An 18,500-nucleotide genomic window follows, 5' to 3' on the forward strand; every position below is an offset into this window, starting at 1 on the left:
TGCAATTAGAAGTAAAATAGTGGTTAACGAGAGCAAGAGAGCAAAAGAGGAGAATAATGCACCTTTTGGAAAACAAACAATCACCAATACTAAAAGTTTGGCTGAAATTCCCTCAGCTGTGAAAAGGACTGCTGGATGAAAACAAGGAATGCTGGGCATGGCTGGACTCGAAGTGCCCCATTATTCTCCTGCAATGATTGCTGTTACTTATAAGAGCCAATAATAGAGCTACCTCTTTGTTTTTACTTTATGACCTGATATAGAAACAGCACTCAACCACAAAAACTCTCGGTTTATCAAGGTTCGCCCCCTTCTGCTTGAGTTAATGCACTCAGCGGGGATTCACAGCGCTGGGCATTTTCCTGAAGTTTCCTTTTAACTGCAGAGATTTGAGAACACTCTGAGCAGTTTACTGTGAACAATCCTAATGCTCACCACATTGTTCCACTCCTCGAATACTGATTTCTTAGCATTAGTGAACAAAACACAGGAGGTGCCTCTTTGACTGATATGACTTTTAAAAGCGGTGATGTTACCTTTGGATATAGTGGTGATTGCGTCGAGTTGTTCAAGGGTCAGATTTGCTAACAGCTTGCGCTAGAGCAAACTCTCTTCTGGCGTGAAAAACTACTGTCAGGATTTACTAAAGACACGGAGTGAAAAATTAGCGCTGAAAAGGCGTGGACAGGGTTATTTTTGCGGCTGACTTTATTGCACATGCATTTGCAGGAGTTTCTCTTTCACAGGTGGACACTGTAATAGTGCCTCAGCATGCTACAGTAAATGTTCAGCCTTTTTTAAAGCTCACTTAGAGAGAAGTAACTAATTTGAGAGCACCGACTAAACTTTTGCATTTTCTGCAGAAAATGTGAGTGGCGCTCGCAAAACTCAGCCAGGGTATTGCTTATGTGTTCGGATGGCTGTTAGGCTGTTCTGAGGTGAGTGAGTTTACATTTGCACAAGGGCCTCTGAGAAATGTAACAATTGGATAGAGAAAAAACACAAATATGAATAAAAAAGGAAACAAACTAATTAAGAAACAAAGGTACAAACAGATTAAGTACTTAAATGAAATAAACGACTTGCACGAAAAAAGAGATAAACAGGTGGAGCTGCTCACTGAGGGAGCGAGATGCTGATAGTTCAGTGCATATGGCAGTACCATTCAAAGAGCTATGATGACCATGATGCTTATAGCTCTGTAAATGGCGCTGCTATCTGCACCACACAAGTTCTTCCTGACCCTCTTCCTGTGGGTCTTTGCTGCGTCTTGGGTACACAATAAATCCACTAACAGCCATGAAATTAAAAAACACAAATCAAATATGGTACACCAAATGCTCTACATTTGGCTTTTAAGAGCAATGGTGTAACAATCAGCTCCTTTGAGCTGGACTAGTCCAAGCCGAGAGGGTGGAAATGAAAAATTGCAATGCCATACAGAGTTATGAGTACTCTATCCATGTACACCCACTCAAAGGCTCCCAAAATCCACACTTTAATCCAGCTGTTTACAGACGCAAATGCAACGAGCCGAGAGACATAATTTTCTCAAGTAGAATAATATTCCTGCCAGAAGCCACTTTCACTGAGCTTGCATTCAAATAAATGAAACATTAAATAATCAAATAATTTGAGCTCTCTTACCACTGTGCAAATATATATATGTTCTATCAGGCAAATCCAATTATTTTAAAAGAAACTATCAAATACCACACACTTTTGAAAGTCATTGTGGAGCGACGGTGAAGACATTTTCCCTGTTCAAACAAGCGTGACATGTTTCAAGATTAGTTAAACCAGGCTTGAACATATGAGTGTATCTCATGTAACATAGCAAAGCAAAATTAAGCACAAATAAGAACCTGTCATTTATGCTGATTTAAATGAAAAAAGAAATGGCCTTAGCTACTATGTACTTAACCATTTGATGTTGGTGCATTGTAATTACATTTAAAATAGGCTACATGCATTTAATTAACATTTACAGTTACACTGTTAACTTTACCCCGAACCTGTAACTCAACACTTACCCAAAACCTCTATAACCTCCAACCCCTTTAATTCTAAACCTAACTATACATCAAACTTATTAGCAGTAAACATGAGAATTTTCTTTAAACAAAATATTAGTTATTATTTTTGAAAAATGGAAAATAAGAAATGGCTATATATCTCAAAGGTGTCTCAAAAGAAGCTGCAGTGTTGTAATTGCAGTACTTATACTGTGTTTTGAACACTGGGTAAAATCCATGTGCTCTCAGTTTTTTTTTACCTTAAAGAAACGTAGAGCTCTTGTTAAAAGCACTTAATAAAAGCCACTGCTCCAGTCAAGCCAATACTACAGTCAAGAGATCAAATACACTGACACATCTCATAGTCAAAGCTGTCTACTCACCTAAAGGATTATTAGGAACACCATACTAATACTGTGTTTGACCCCCTTTCACCTTCAGAACTGCCTTAATTCTACGTGGCATTGATTCAACAAGGTGCTGAAAGCATTCTTTAGAAATGTTGGCCCATATTGATAGGATAGCATCGTGCAGTTGATGGACATTTGTGGGATGCACATCCAGGGCACGAAAATCCCGTTCCACCATTTTGATATTTATATCTGTAAGTCTCAAGTGATATGTCAGTAAGTAGGCCTATGTTAATGGATTTTTAATAATCTTAGTATGAAATACATTTATTTTAAATACATTTTGGTATATTTTTACTAGGGTGAAAGCAGCATGTCATCAAAAAGCAGGAAAAGAGCCAAAGGTCTGATCTTTATGAACCTAACAGGACTTTATAACATTAGGACCAAAGCGAGAGAATGAAATCTGACTAAAATTTTTATTGTCAGTCCCATCCCGCTAACCTCATGTCCGCTGACACATCTGTCCTCGAATGGCACAGTACCTTGTGTCCACAACGTCCGTAATAAGCCATCTGCCCTGCCAAACGTCCTATTAGAAGCAATGGTCTCTCGGCTCTGGTTATGATCCTTTGTTTTCAATAACCTGGGCCGCTAGGCCATTGATTTGCTATAATAACAGTCAAATTACCAGAAGCTCAAGGCTGTGAACGTTTCATAGCTCTGGATACATCAGCCCAGACAATTAGAAGAATATTGATGTCTGATGTGGGTTCACTCACGGCCCTGCACGATGCTCCTCTGAGGTACGTTTGTGCATGTCACGTTGAACAAAGTCTGTTCCACCGGTACAGGGAGATAATCATTCACTCACAATGCTGAATAATAATGGTCTCTTATGCTAACACAGAACTAGCTGCCCCTCACTTCCTGTTTAAATACCGTCTTCTCAATTTATCGCACCTATTGATCTTTAGAAACTTGTGAACTGAGAAGAAAGCCTCAAGTTTCTGAGGTGATGAGACATCAACACTGCAAGTAAACATGAGTGAAACTGCAATTATTGGCAAAAGATAATTTAGCCAGGCCGTGTTTTAGAGGCGTGCGGTCCTCACATGGTTCAACCACGAGCGTGTGCTCATTAGAAGGAAAGCGGGAGCCTGTCTCATGGAAACAAGCTATGAGCATATAGCACCTCAATCATGATACTTAGATCTGTTTTTTAATGCTTTTATATAGAGGTGGGCGATATGAGCAAAGCCAGACAAGGCTGTACATCATGATAGTACTTTTAGCTGGAAACTGATGAAAAAAAATGTTTGATAACTTTTTAAAATACAGTGCTTAGCATAAGTGAACACACCCATGCTAAAGTTGACTAAAAAGAGGAATAAAAAATCATCTTTTGGAAAGTGATCTTAATGCCTCAATTAAAAAAATGAGGAAAAATCCAACCTTTAAGGACACCAATTTTCTTTGTGAATGAATAATGTATCGTAAATAAATAAATGTTCTTCCTTAAAATACAGGGGGCATAACGCCGCCTTCACACTGGCAGTTGAAATCAGCTCCGTAATACGCAATACGCCCCCAACGGACGTCGTACTACACCGTGAAAAGCGTCGGAAGCGGGTAGAACAAAAATGGCGGAGAGATTAGAAAGGTTGATTCTGTCAGTTCTGTATGATCTCTCTGATGAGGGTTATAGAGATATTAATAGGAAGGCTGCTGCGTGAGGAAAGTTGCTCAGGACGTTGACATGTCAGGTCGGCTAAAAAATGTGATATAGTGGTATAATGTCAATAGTTCGATCATGTCTGCCTACAATTTAATTGTATTAACTGCCCTAATAACGTTATAAAATCATGAAAATAAAAAAAAATGACATGACAACTTATCGTTATAAAATCATTATTAATTAAAAGTTAAGAATTCAGGTTTGTTTATCAGTATCATAGCAACGCTAACTTCCGCTGGAATTGTCGGATAGGAACCGTCCGTAGCTTTTCGCAAGAGTTCAATTTTTTGAACGCATCCGGATGACCAACGGACACGATTTTCTTCGCACCGCACTCGGTCGGACCCGTTTCGGACCCATTCGCATGCGGCCTGCGAATCTCCATAGGAAATGAATGACTTCCGGTCGTTTCGGAGCCGTATTGGAGCTGATTTCAACTGCCAGTGTGAAGGCGGCGTAAGTCAGGACACCCCTATGTTAAATTCCCATAGAGGCAGGCAGATTTTTATTTTTAAAGGCCAGTTATTTCATGGATCCAGGATACTATGCATCCTGATAAAGTTCCCTTGGCCTTTGGAATTAAAATAGCCCCACATCATCACATACCCTTCACCATACCTAGAGATTGGCATGGGGAACTTTCCATAAGATCATCTCTCAATGCAAATCAAACCAGATATTAGGCTAACTGAAATAAAACCATGCCAATCTCTAGGTATGGTGAAGGGTATGTGATGATGTGGGGCTATTTTAATTCCAAAGGCCAAGGGAACTTTATCAGGATGCATAGTATCCTGGATCCATGAAATAACTGGCCTTTAAAAATAAAAATCTGCCTGCCTCTATGGGAATGTAACATTATGCCCCCTGTATTTTAAGGAAGAACATTTATCATTTAACACTGCATATCATCTGAATTTTACAGTAATTCAGCCAGTTGTGATGTTGCTTCTTCATCCCGCTCACGTGTAAATTGCATGAAGGAGACTTACACTGAAAGCAATGTACCTATAGCATATTTACTGCACTATAAACATGCTTAGCACAATCCGAGGTATCATTCAAGGTGTTATAAGGAGTTTGTTCAAACCCCTAACCCTCAGAGTGAATACTATCAGAAGTGATGTTTACCTTTAGAGACTTTTAAAAGAACACATTATTTCAACCTTTTGAAAGTATCATAAAGAACATGATAATTGGATTGCACGATTAGAGACTATGATCCACCTGTGCAGGAATACTGAATGAATGAACCGCCGTTCGCAGCGGTAAACAAAAAAGCTGAATAATGAAAGCGTCATTATTGGCTCATTAAAGCATGAAGAAGTATCTAGCGCAGAATAAATCTGCATTTACAGATACATAAAGGACACACACAAATACACGCACGCATTACAAACCATTAAGCCTTTTAAATGGAGATGACAGATGCCATGCTGAAAGAATATGAGGCGAAGTCAGATGCTGAAAGAAACCTTGAAGTGATGGGAAGGAAAAGAGTGTGTGTGAGTGTGAAAAGGACTCACTTGAAAACTCCCCACACAGCACTAGACAGGAACAGGCCTAGTGTTGCAGAACCAGAGGAGCAGTTTGGAGGCAGAGGAGCAGCCGCTGGAGGAGAGGAGGACAGGGGGCAGCAGAGGGCAGCAGGACACATGAAGGACAGAGAGGAAGAAACGGGAGGAGAGAACAGGATACGCAGGTTATTTCCATCCGGATTGATTCATTGCATACTTTCAAACAACAAAAAAAATACTATAGGAGGGAGAATTAAAACTGCAAATAGAAGGTTTGAGGATTATATTGGCCATACAGACATTGATGCTTGTCTGTGTTAACTTTCTGACATTTTGATTTGGAAAACATGAATATCTGAGTGAGAATTTGAACAGTCTGTCAAAGTACAGTAAGTCTAAAATTCACAGGGGCCGTTCCCAAAGGACACATTCTCACATCAGTGTGCGCAGGTTTTCTATGTAAATACACACAGATGGACGTCTTTGACCATTACACAAATAGTCTTTTGCCATGGTTTCCACATTTTTGAGATCATGTTCAGTTAAAAACAGTCATGGATTGCTCTTAATCTCAAGGCCGTGTTTTTGTCTGTTCTATTTCCCGTCTACCTATTATTACAAGCGTTGTTGTGTGTGAATTACCCTTAAATCAGAACAGACCGGAGGTCTTCGTTCAGTTGGGTGGACAAACACTACCAATCACATGTTTGTGGTCGGTAAATTTATTTATTTATACATATTTTTTAAAGAAACTAATACTTTCATTAAGCGAGGATGCATTAAATTGTTCAAAATTGACAGTAAAGACTTTAAAATTGTTACAAAAGATTTATATTTCAAATAAGAAAAATGGGTTCCACTTTATTTTGATGGTCCCCTTTACACATTCTGCACTGTAAACATATTTTAGCAATTTAGTTATTTCAACTTATTTTTTTGAGTAGAGATAACTAGATTGTCCAGACAACAAGACATTTTAAGTTTTCTTGTCCTCAACTTATCGAAATAAGTTAGTTAAACTAAAAAAAACCCATGCAAAAAGATAACACAAAATAATGAGTTAAGTTTTTTTTACAGTATATCTATAAGTAACGTTGCATCTACATGTCAACTAACTCTCATTAGAGTATTAGTAGAATATTAGGAGTAGAGGGTTAGTTGAATAAGGGTGATATGCACTTAGTCAGCAGAGTGTCTGTTGGGGATCATCAAAATAAAGATTTAGCAGATTAAGCAGAAAGTCTACTAATATTATGCTAATACTCTAATGAGAGTTAGTAGACATGTAACTCAACAGAATGTGTTAAAGGGACCATCAAAATAAAGTGTTACCGGAAAAAATAATTCCATTAAAATATTAAGCAGCTCAACTGGTTTCAACATTGATAATAAGACATGTTTCTTGAGCAGCAAATCAGCATCTGAATGATTTCTGAAGGATCATGTGACACTGAAGACTGGAGTAATGATGAAAATATTAAAATAGAAACCAGTTATTTTAAATTGTAATAATATTTCACAATATTACTGTGTTACTGTATTTTTGATCAAATAAATGCAGCTTTGGTGAGAATAACAGACTTCTTAAAAAACTGTTGAATAGTAACATAGCTTGAATGCTATAGAACAAGTTACAACATAAATATTGGCATTGGGTTGGGGATTTAAAAAGTCCTAACCCCAAGTTTATATAAGAGTATGAGCTTACAAAAACAAGAATGAGAGATATTGAAAGAAAACACAGAGAAAGAGAGAGAAATATTTTATAATTATAAAAATCTGTTTCACTGTAACAAAAGAAAGTGTTATTCTTTGGGGTGTTGTAAATTATGCTGTATTCTAAGTTTATTAGCTGAGAAAGCGTAAGGTTATTGTAATAAATTAAGTTTAAGAAACAGGCTATAAACAAACAACCAAAACACATGCAAGGCAATGTAGGTTGGGCATGACGGTGAACAAATTGGGACAGCTTTGATATGTCACTACTTGCTACTCATGAAAAACAACTCAATGAGGTCAACGCTAGACCTTGTGTCAATGTACACACACACACACACACACACACACACACACACACACACACACACACACACACACACACACACACACACACACACACACACACACACACACACACACACACACACACACACACACACAATCAATAAGATATATATATGAAAAACTTTAGCATAAAGTTTATCCCACTTTATGCAAAGTAAACACCTCTCAATGAATGAGAACTTGACAGATTGCCATGGCTTTTATGTGCCATGTAAACAGCTCTTTTCCGGGTTTTAAGTAGGTGGCACTTAAAATACACAGTATCTATGGTTCCTCTTTGTTGGCTTCATAATAGGCCCATAACATAAATTACTCAAACACAGATGCTCGCAAGGGACCCAAGAATAATTGCATGACTCACTGTGCTGCCTCTCATAAAGGTTACGGATCAACATTCAATCTCCAAGCTGATGATAAGGACGCCATTCATATATGTGCGCGTTAAAGCAAACAGTGCTGACGCGTAGACTTATAGACCTCTGTAATGAAATCCTAACTCCTGTCTTTAAAAAGTCTGGCATCAATAAATAGTGCAAGTCAACTCTCCCTGCAGAAACCTTAAGCCAAGTGTAATAAAAAGTGATGCACACCGGGAGTATGAATATAAGAACTCTGAAGGTGCACTTGTAAATTCCCTCATCTCAGACGTCACATCTTCAGTAAAAACAAAACCAGTTTCAATACACTGTCTTTGCACTGTAAATGTGGCTATATGGTAGAGATGCAAGACAGAAAAGGCCAATCACTATTCAGTATGCAAATATTGCAGTAACACCTATGACTTGATAGGAAAATGAGAATTTGATGGGCTTAATTGTGATGCAAATAAAGTCACAATGCATAAAAAAGGCCCTAAAACAGGCTGCTATTTTTTTTCTTGGTTGTCTTTTTGGAGAAAATGTGACCATGGTCAAGGTCTTTTCCTAAATCATTTTGATTAATAAATCAGAATCCATAACATGGATTTACTAAATTTCAGTGAGAGCACAACCCTAGTTTCATAATCACATAGTATAATAATGTACTATAAAAGCCACAGGAGTATGTGGTGAAGGCACTGACAGCACCAATCAGGAAAAAACTCACTAAAAATGACAAATAAGATAATGCTTCCTTCTCACTGGGTATTTTGTTTGATCTGGCTGTCAGTCCTTGTTTCATTTCGAGGAAGTTTATTTTCAAAAAGCAAAGCACTCGAGGCATGCTGCTTGTCTACGTCCGAACATTGGTAAGAGCGGACATATGTGTGTTGTGTACTTTCAGTCTGAGGTTTGTTGAAGAAAACATCCTGTCCCGAGTGAGAGATCGCTCACCCAAGATAACATATGCTTATCATCAAAATCCAGACCCAAGAGCGGGAAAATACTTAATCAAATGCAAAACCAATACGCTGGCCTCATTAACGCCGACCCCTCTGTAACTTGTACGACATGTATTAACGATAACGACACAGGTGAATGATATTGTTGAAATCACTTTCAGAATTATTTTTTCCAGCTTTTTCATTCAGAATCCATCTGGCTTTAAAGAGCTTGAGAATTTAAAGCGGCAGACGACATAACTGTAGTTTGGACTTATAACAGCTTAAATAGAGCGTTATCATATGCTGGTGTGGACCATAGACTGTAAAAAAAAAACGGACGTAGTGTCTGTGACGTCACCCATAGGTTTCTGAAGAGCATTTTTGAAGCCTAAAGTGGGCAGAGCCAGCCAACGCCATATTAGCAGTGCGTCACCGCGCGTTACTCCCGGATAAACGAAAATGGGCAAAGAGGCGGGATTGCAGAGGTGACGTGACGGCTAACAGACCACAGACAAACGGCTAGTAGTGACAGCAGCGGCAATCCACCTGTCACTCAAGTGGCCACGCCCTTAATTATGCAGAACTTTAAGGCTTAATATAATTTAAACGGATAAGTTATAAAAAAATTCACCCCCCTCACATTTGTCATGAATGGCAAAATTAGCTATAGAGACCAAAACCCCTTTTTGTACCAGGCTGTAAACATATTTTTTTCTGCTGTAAAGTTGGGCATATTAACATGGGATTGACTCTCTTTTGCAGCCTGTCACTTCCGTGTTGGCTTCAAGAGAGAGAACAGAAGGTTGCCGCTTGGTGTGGACGCTAATTTAGTTATTAGGCATGTAACGGTACATGTATTCGTTCCAAACCGTGTCACAGTTCGGTGCATACAGTCAGACAACGAATACAGTCAGTCACAGGCGATCCACAATCCAATCCAGAAGGGGGCGGTACATTACCCGCACATTACATTTGCTAAACACCACAACAGGAAAAAGAGCAGAAGAAGAAGAAACGATCTATGCAAAAACCCAAAACATGGGTTCATATGGCAACAAGAGTCTGCTATAGCCTATACGCTGAGGTTCGATTCGTTTTTGTGATGCGCTCCATAAACTTCACGAACCCAGGATGGCAGAAAGCGGCATCCTGTTTGTTTTCTTTATTTTACAAAAGCACAATGTTTTGTTTTTATTGTGAGTGTACACAGATAAAAATAGTTTACAGTTTTGAATTATGTCTTACTCTTATTAGTATGTTTTAAGTTGTTAAGTTAGGTAGAAAAAGACTACAGAAGTGCAAAAAGTTTTATTTTTCATTATTTTATTTATTTTGTACTTTTATAACAAAAGAGATGCTTTTCAGTTTTGTAGCTGATTGTGACCAAATACCAAATACTCTTTTGCAAGAGTGCATTGTTTTATTGCTTAGTACACTAAAGGAGGCTGTACTGCACCAACTGCCTCAGGGGGGACTAAATGCCGCTAGTTGAAACAAATAAATAAATAATAATAAACCGAGCATAGGGAATTTGTTTGTTTTTTCCAGTTGTACCAAACTCCTATCGAACCGTGACCCCAAATCCAAGGTACATACCGCACTGTGACTTCTGTGTACCACTACCCTAATAGTTATCATTACAGTTTTCTTTATAAAGTACTTTGTGTGAAAGGGCCTTTGCGTAGTCCATGGCTAAAGTCATCAAAAACATAACAGTTTACCTTCATAAACTCAATGATGTTACAGGCAAAAACACTGCAAGCTGGATGGTTTTATAGGGGCTGGAGACAAGAATTATACCTTTAAAATATGAGGCATGAGTTTGAACTGGCATCAGTGGAAGTGCAATGCTCTATTACTGACTGAGTTTTGAGTTTGCTTCTGAACGGCTGATGATGTGCACAAAAGCCAACTGTCATCGGCACTGGCTGTGTGTTGTGCCGTGAAACGCACTTCCATCATTGCAGACAGGACTCACTCGCGCAGACATGCATGTAATCTGTCTCTCACTTAAACTCATATATCACTGCAGCTCAAGCGCAGCTAACGCATAAAACTGCTGTTGGTTTTAGTAGCGCCACCCGGGTGTTATGTAGCTAAACTTTGCTTTGCACGCACACTGTGTGCTAAAGTTTGCACAGGGCAAAGCTTTTCACAACCAAAACCTAATTAGCTGCCTTGCTGTTTAAGATTTAGAGATGGCGAGCATCAGCTGATAGCAATTGAGTTTAACATTAGCATAATGCTAAGCTAACAACACTACAATTATGCGACCCATCTTTCTACAGCATGATGACTTAAAATGCTGTCTAGGTAAGAAGAGCACTAGGTTTTAGTGTAATCTACAAGCGAAACTTCTGTTAAAATCAATGCATCACAAACTTGTAGTGTAAACAGCTTTGTTGTTTATAGCTAGATTGGTCTAGTTTTGTTATCTAGGGGTGTCAGGGTGAGGAAAGGACTAATCTTTCAGGAAGAAGCTTTTAAACAGACTGTCACTGAAATGTGCTGACTGGTTCATCGTGATGTGCCCTATGAGACGTTTGAACGATTGATATCTCAAGTGAATACCAGCAGACTGTGCAGAGGCTCGTGTGTAATATGTAGGTTTCATGCCTCCCCAGACCTCATTTCAGATACAGCTCAATGCCCTCATCTCTCACAAACCACTAATGTGTTCAGTGCATAATGAGTTTATGGGTCAATGACAAATAAGGATGTCTAGGATGCTGGGAAGGTGAAATCCTTGAAAAATCTCCTTATAAATATGTGTGCTAGGTTGTTAGGAATTAAATCCTTTTTTTAATATTGGTTTCATTGGTACATTTTTCAAAAGCATCTGTATCATTTTCAAATAAAAAACAAACAAAACATATACTGTTTTTATTTACTGACCACTACACAATATATATATATATATATATATATATATATATATATATATTAGAAATGTAAAACTTAATAAATTAGATAATAAATATATAGTAAATATTATAAATAATTTAAAAAGATTAATAAATAATTAATCCATCTGACTAACTAATCCCATACAAATTAAAAAAATCTAAAATCAAACCACACTGACTATGATTTGGCAGACAATCACAATCAATCATATTGATTATTTATATTTGATATTGATATATAGATAAATCATATGAATATATAAATATTCATATTAATTATTAATATGTAATATTTGAATAAAAAAACTGCGTCAATTCTTATTTTTAAAGAAGTAATAATAATATTATGCCAAACTACAAATGCCAAAATTTTGTTTTCAGGAATTTCAGTATTTTATGAGATTTTTTTTTACACCACCTAGACATTTTTAACTTTTAAGGCCATTAACCATTAAGGCCATATTATGGCGTGTAATCCATTGTTGGTGATGTTTTATGTTTCAAGTTTAGTTCATGTTATTTCAAGTAAATTCACGCCAAGTCTTTAGTTGATTTTGTATCTGTTAACGTTTTCAATAAAACTGCACATGGGTTCAACTCGCCTTCAGTGGACTGTGTTACACATACTTTAATTCAGAAATTGCTAATCATAAAATATGACTGTATTCAAGCCACTGTCTGTATGAATTCCATTGAATAATCCAGATGAAAACAAAATGATTGTCACATCATTGACTCATATATAATAGCTCTGCAAGTTTATTTTAGGGATGGATTTTGATGCAGTCTGTCAGAAATGATTGGGCTTCCTCATTAAGCCAACCATAACTTTCACATATAATTCTTAATAGGGGTGATTTATGACATGCTAACGAGCCAGAGACCTCAGCCCAACACAAACACAAACCTCTCAGAGCAGCAGACAGTTTTCACATCTACACATTTACTTCTCCGCCTGGCCTCCCAGTAAATCACCCACACAAAAGTTGCCATTTATTTTGAAACAGGTGTATGTGCTCTTGTCCTGAGAGAGTCATACTGAAAGAACAATTAAGAATCCACTAGATCAAAAAATAGTGCTGATGTTAGATCAGGACCCTGGAGCATTTCTAGGCATTCATGACTCTGCATTTTTACTAAATCAAGTTTCTAAAGCAAGTGCTGCTAACTCAGTGAATATTTCTGCTTTGCATGTGCTTCAGTTAAACAGCCGAATCAAATTAAACACAACACAAAAACAGAAAAAAGTTTTGTTGAAAACTGAGATCTTTTCACAACAATTTGAAGTAGCTGATCTGTGTGTTTGGGATCCTTTACATTTAGTGTGTACTCTCTGCACTAAAGCTGAACATGAAAAATAATGAATATATGAGGATTTACAAACGAAACCCTGCTTTTATTCTACGACAGCTCAAGGGACAAGCATTAAACAGCGGTCATTAATGCCTGAACTACATCGCTACTGATTATTAATTAAAGTAATGCTGCAGCTGATGCCAGTTATTAGACAGATGCATTAAACACTCCACAAAACAAATTAGAGTCTTAATGTATGCATATACAGTATACATAATAAATACAGATGTTTTACATCTTCACAGGGGAAGTAAAATGCAATACAATTATTTTTTTGTCTAGTACACTGCAAACACATTCAGTGCTTTTTAGATTATAATCAATAACACCCACCTACACACACATACATACACACGCACACACACACGCACACACACACACACACACACACACACACACACACACACACACACACACACACACACACACACACACACACACACACACACACACACACACACACACACACACACACACACACACACACACACACACACACACACACACACACACATTCAAATAGCAAGGATTTTTGAACCCAGATTTGTAACTTTTTAACACTGGTTGACCACGTTGTCAACCACGGCCTGACGCTGAGGGAGGCTGGACTGCAAGTACAGCCAAATCTAAGCCGATACAGCGAGAGACCTTGCGAGTATGCCTAACCCTAACCTAGTCAACCCTACACCCCCCCGTCAACAATCGGGTCGACCGAAACCCCCCCCCCCCCCCCCTCCCCACGTCAACAATCGGGTCGACCGATTCCTCAACCCTATAGAATAGTTTTTCTCGGCATGGCGGTGGAAGGTATATGACCTCCGTTTCCAGGCTGAGGTACCCCTCATCCAAGCCATGGAGGAGGCCTGTGACCAGATGGAGGTAGCACGTAGCAGCAATGCAAGGATGGATTCGTCATTCAAGACGTTTCTTTCCAAGGTATCTTGCTAATGACAACATTGCCTGCGATGTTGATGAAATTCTCTGGCCAGATCCAGCTGGGCGAAGAGACAATGTCTAGTTAAAAAAAAAAATTACAGTAAACTTACAGTACAATACGTAAAGTGACATTTTGTTACAGTATTATGAATCTCCATGTCAACATTTTGGGCGTGTTGAGAAATAAATGAGTTTCTTCAGTCTGCAACATTGGTCTTGTGTAGTGTTTGGTGAATTTACATTATATTTGTACTTTGTTGATGGTAGCCTACTCTAATCATAGGGAAGTAGTAGTGCTAAAAGCGTTTTAGGTTTATCACAGCAGAGTGTAACTCGTGCAAACAGAGTATAGTAATGTGAAACGTGTGTGTTTCATATGGTAACAAAGTGTGGTTTTTAAACAGAAGTGTATACTTTTTACAAGAGTGTTTAATTATGCAAAGGATCTGTAGTGTTTTGCTAATTGGGTGTGTGGTTGTGCTAATTGTGTGTAGTGTTTTGAAAACACGGGCCCTGTTTTGAAAAATCGTGCTTAAGCAATCCAAAAAAAACTGTAAAGAGACCTGAATCCACGTTTGCCAGTGCTAATTTGAACCTCTAAGACATTCAGACAGAACCCAGAAGAGTCTTCATTGCCCAGATGAGTTTAACATCTCCATGTTGAGCTGCGGGTGAATTACTAAATAATTAAGACGGAAGACAGCAGGCCTGTGTTTAGATCTGTGTCGTCTGTGTTAATCTGCCCGGATCCCTAAACTCATTTGCCAGTCCCACAGCTCCTGCCTCCAGCGTCTCCGGCAGAGCCCCTGAGATCCCAACATACTTCACTCCAATGTTTATCAGCCAGATTAACATGTTGACAGCCCCACCATTTGGAAACAGTTCCACGATTTATGTCCCGGGCAGGTTTCCAAAGGGCTGTGAAAAACAAAGAGCGGTAGGACATACTGAAGAGCCGTTCCAGTCATTTGCACAGCCTGATCTGGACCCGTTTTCAGTGGGACATGTTTAGACAACAACTTCTGTGGTGGAGAGGCCTTTGAAGACTTTCAAACATCTGTGGGTTCATTGTTCAAGCTGGGTGAACAACCAGTGTCTCTGATCTTGTGTGTTTGTATACTGTGGAGGTCTGGAAGGCTATATTAATATCTTGAGTTTTAACATTGATAATGAACAAGGAAACGTTCCTGCTATCTGTATTAGTTAAGTATGAAAAAATTGCTCTATCACAGCAGTTGATATAAGTTGGACTGCTTTAATTGTTTAGTTAAAGGTGCACTAATGATTCCTGTATATAACCATAATAGATGACGTTTGGACTCGTTTGGGGACGAATAAAAGCTGTTAAGTTCACACGTCTCACACGCACCAGCAGTCTCCACCAGTTAAAGCAAACATCCTGTTTGCATTGTTTGTAGCTGATGAAGCAACTGAAGCACAGCTGCTTATACATGAAGATGGATTTGATGAACAATTAATCCAAATATATGTATCTCTCCCTCAAAAATGTATTTTTGATTCATTTTTAGTTTAATAACAGCATAAATAAATATGGTGAATCATTTAAGTGATATTATGTATACTGATACCATGTATTTGTTTATGTGCTAGCACCTTTAATTTTTTCGAAGCTGAGAATGCAAAAATAAATAATAATAATAATAAAAAAAATAATAAAATAAGACAAGGAGAAAAAAATAGCAGTAAATTGGGACATAAGGCCTGTGACATGGAAATGACAGTGACATGCCACTCTGTAATTGCTGTCCCTATAAGGCCCACACTGTTGACAGTGCAGTGTGTCTCATTCCCATGAATCATTTGGTTTGAGTGGTCACTGAGAGACCTGAAGCAGAAAGGGCATTGGACACTGTCAAAACACATTATTCTGACCATGTCCAACTAGGTGTCACAGATAAGGGAAATAGCAAATGGCTTTTCTGGACATACACTGTAAAACTGAACGATGAAATTAACCAAATGAAATGAGTTTATTTCACTCAAATATTGTATCACTCAAATATCACTCATTGTACTTTATAGAAAGATAAGGGAACTCAATAACAGATTATATAAAGCTGAACTTAACCCTTGTGATCTGTTCGATTTCTGTGTACACCCCTTATGGACCGGGTCAAATTGACCCTAATTGGATTTAATACAATTCCTCAAAAATCACACTATGAAAAACAACAAAGATTTAGATACAAACTGTAAACTTTTAATATCAACATTTGTCAAACATTACAAAAACATTATATCTGAAAATATGATTTATGAAAATGTTTTTAAAACATTTTTTTTAAAACAGTTTTGTTTAGAAAAAATTGGAAAATAAACAGTATACTGATTTTTTTTGCATATATTTTTTTGTAATTTTTTTTTTTTTGTTACATTTTATGCTTTGAACATCGTAACTGAACAAAAAATTGCTGTATAATGAAAATGTTTCATTTTCCCAAGTTAACTTTCCCTAGTTTCCTAAGACCTATTTTCCTAGTTTCATTATTCACTCACGGGGAAGTGAGAAACCAAACATAACAAAAATATACATCAAATAAATGTTTTTTATTTATTTTTTGGCTCTGTGAAGCTGCCTTTGAAAATCCTACATAAAAGTTTTGGTTAAAAGCTAGGTATTTTAGATATCTTGAATATTGAAATGAGAGCTTATTTTACTATCTGTGTCTGACAAAGATTTTCATCTGTAATTTGCAAATAATTCTGAACACTGTAATTTTAGCTTTTTCAAGTGTGTTTGGTTAGGGTTAGAGCACTTTTAGATGCACTTGCACGTTAGAACTGGAGTTGAAGTGCCCTGACATACAGAAAATAAATGTTTTTATTTTGTGTCTGTACAGTTGCTTTTGAATGGCTGTCTATGAGGGTCAAATTGACCCGCGAACATCACGAACGTAATAGTAATTTTGTTTGTATATGTCAAAACACATCAGCATGTTGAAACTTTGCATGCATGTTCATCATGATAAATGAGAAAAAGTCACAAAATATCAAGAAAAAAAACAAAGGTTAACCAGTATTTCCAACAACTTGAAAATCGAAACGGGTCAAATTGACCCGCAACATAACACAAGGGTTAAACAGTAAACTTGGAGTTTGTTAACTTAAAAAAAAAACTGATTGACTCAACTTTTTTGAGTTCTGCCAACTTATTAGGGTTTACAGTTTACATTTGGAAAAAAATATTCTGCAAGAAAATTAAGGCTGTTTACCCCAAAATAATTATCATCACTGTAGGAGAGAGAGAACTTTTTCATAAAATCAGCATTTAAATGCAGTACAACAAATAATACTGTAAGGTGCATAAAAGTTTGGGGTGATCGTGTAAGATATTGTTTTGAAAGAAATACTATTCAGCAAGGACACATTAGATTGATCAAAAGTGACAATTATAATGTTATAAAATATTTATTTTTCAAATAATTGCTGTTCTTTTGAACTTTACATTCATTACATATATATGTGCTAACATGTAGTTAAAGGAGAACTCCGGCGCAAAATGAACCTTTGGTTTAATTACACATTGTTACCTAGTCAACCGTTATCTGAGATTTGTTTTCATGATTATCGAATGTAAATAGTTTTATCTCTACAAACAGTTTAGCCTATAAAGCTAGTATAACGCTAGTATATTGGGCATAGTGTAATGACAAATAAAAATCGCTTGTTAATACCACTAACAAGGCTCAAAATAGCCCCACACTAGCACGGTAGCATAATGAGGGTCCCTACCTTCAAACCGAAGCATTGCGAACTTTGTCAGTGTCCAGACAGTTTAATAAGAAGATATTTTAAACATACAGTCAACTTCGCGTATACAGGCACAAGCCATCTTTGAAATACAGTCTCTACCAGTCGATCTACGAACGCCGATCCAAGCCTGCTGTTCGCGCTCACCTTATCACAACTTATAGCTCGTTCACATTCTCACCAGCGCACTTGGATCGGCGTTCGTAGATCGACTGGTAAAGACTGTATTTCAAAGATGGCTTGTGCCTGTATACGCGAAGTTGACTGTATGTTTAAAATATCTTCTTATTAAACTGTCTGGACACTGACAAAGTTCTCAATGCTTCGGTTTGAAGGTAGGGACCCTCATTATGCTACCGTGTTAGTGTGGGTCTATTTTCAGCCTTTTTAGTGGTATTAACAAGCGATTTTTATTTGTCATTACACTATGCCCAATATACTAGCGTTATACTAGCTTTATAGGCTAAACTGTTTTTAGAGATAAAACTATTTACATTCGATAATCATGAAAACAAATCTCAGATAACGGTTGACTAGGTAACAA

At 37.5% G+C, this 18,500-nt stretch overlaps 1 protein-coding gene across 2 annotated transcripts in view; it reads right to left on the bottom strand.

Annotated features, from left to right (window-relative positions):
* The window catches only part of htr4 (5-hydroxytryptamine receptor 4), a 140,554-nt gene that overhangs the window by 26,908 nt on the left and 95,146 nt on the right, over positions 1-18,500 (bottom strand). Inside the window, exon 7 of one of the 2 annotated variants that reach the window (XM_056250347.1) lies at positions 5,630-5,714. The exons of the other annotated variant lie outside the window; for it this stretch is intronic. Coding sequence (XP_056106322.1) covers positions 5,651-5,714 — 64 coding nt within the window. The 3' untranslated portion in view covers positions 5,630-5,650. The remainder of the gene's footprint in view (positions 1-5,629; positions 5,715-18,500) is intronic. 2 annotated transcript variants of the gene reach the window in all.

The sequence above is a fragment of the Rhinichthys klamathensis genome, unplaced genomic scaffold, assembly GCF_029890125.1.
Source record: "Rhinichthys klamathensis goyatoka isolate OS25496 unplaced genomic scaffold, OSU_Roscu_1.1 h1tg000068l_1, whole genome shotgun sequence".
NCBI classification, from domain to species: Eukaryota; Metazoa; Chordata; class Actinopteri; order Cypriniformes; family Leuciscidae; genus Rhinichthys; species Rhinichthys klamathensis.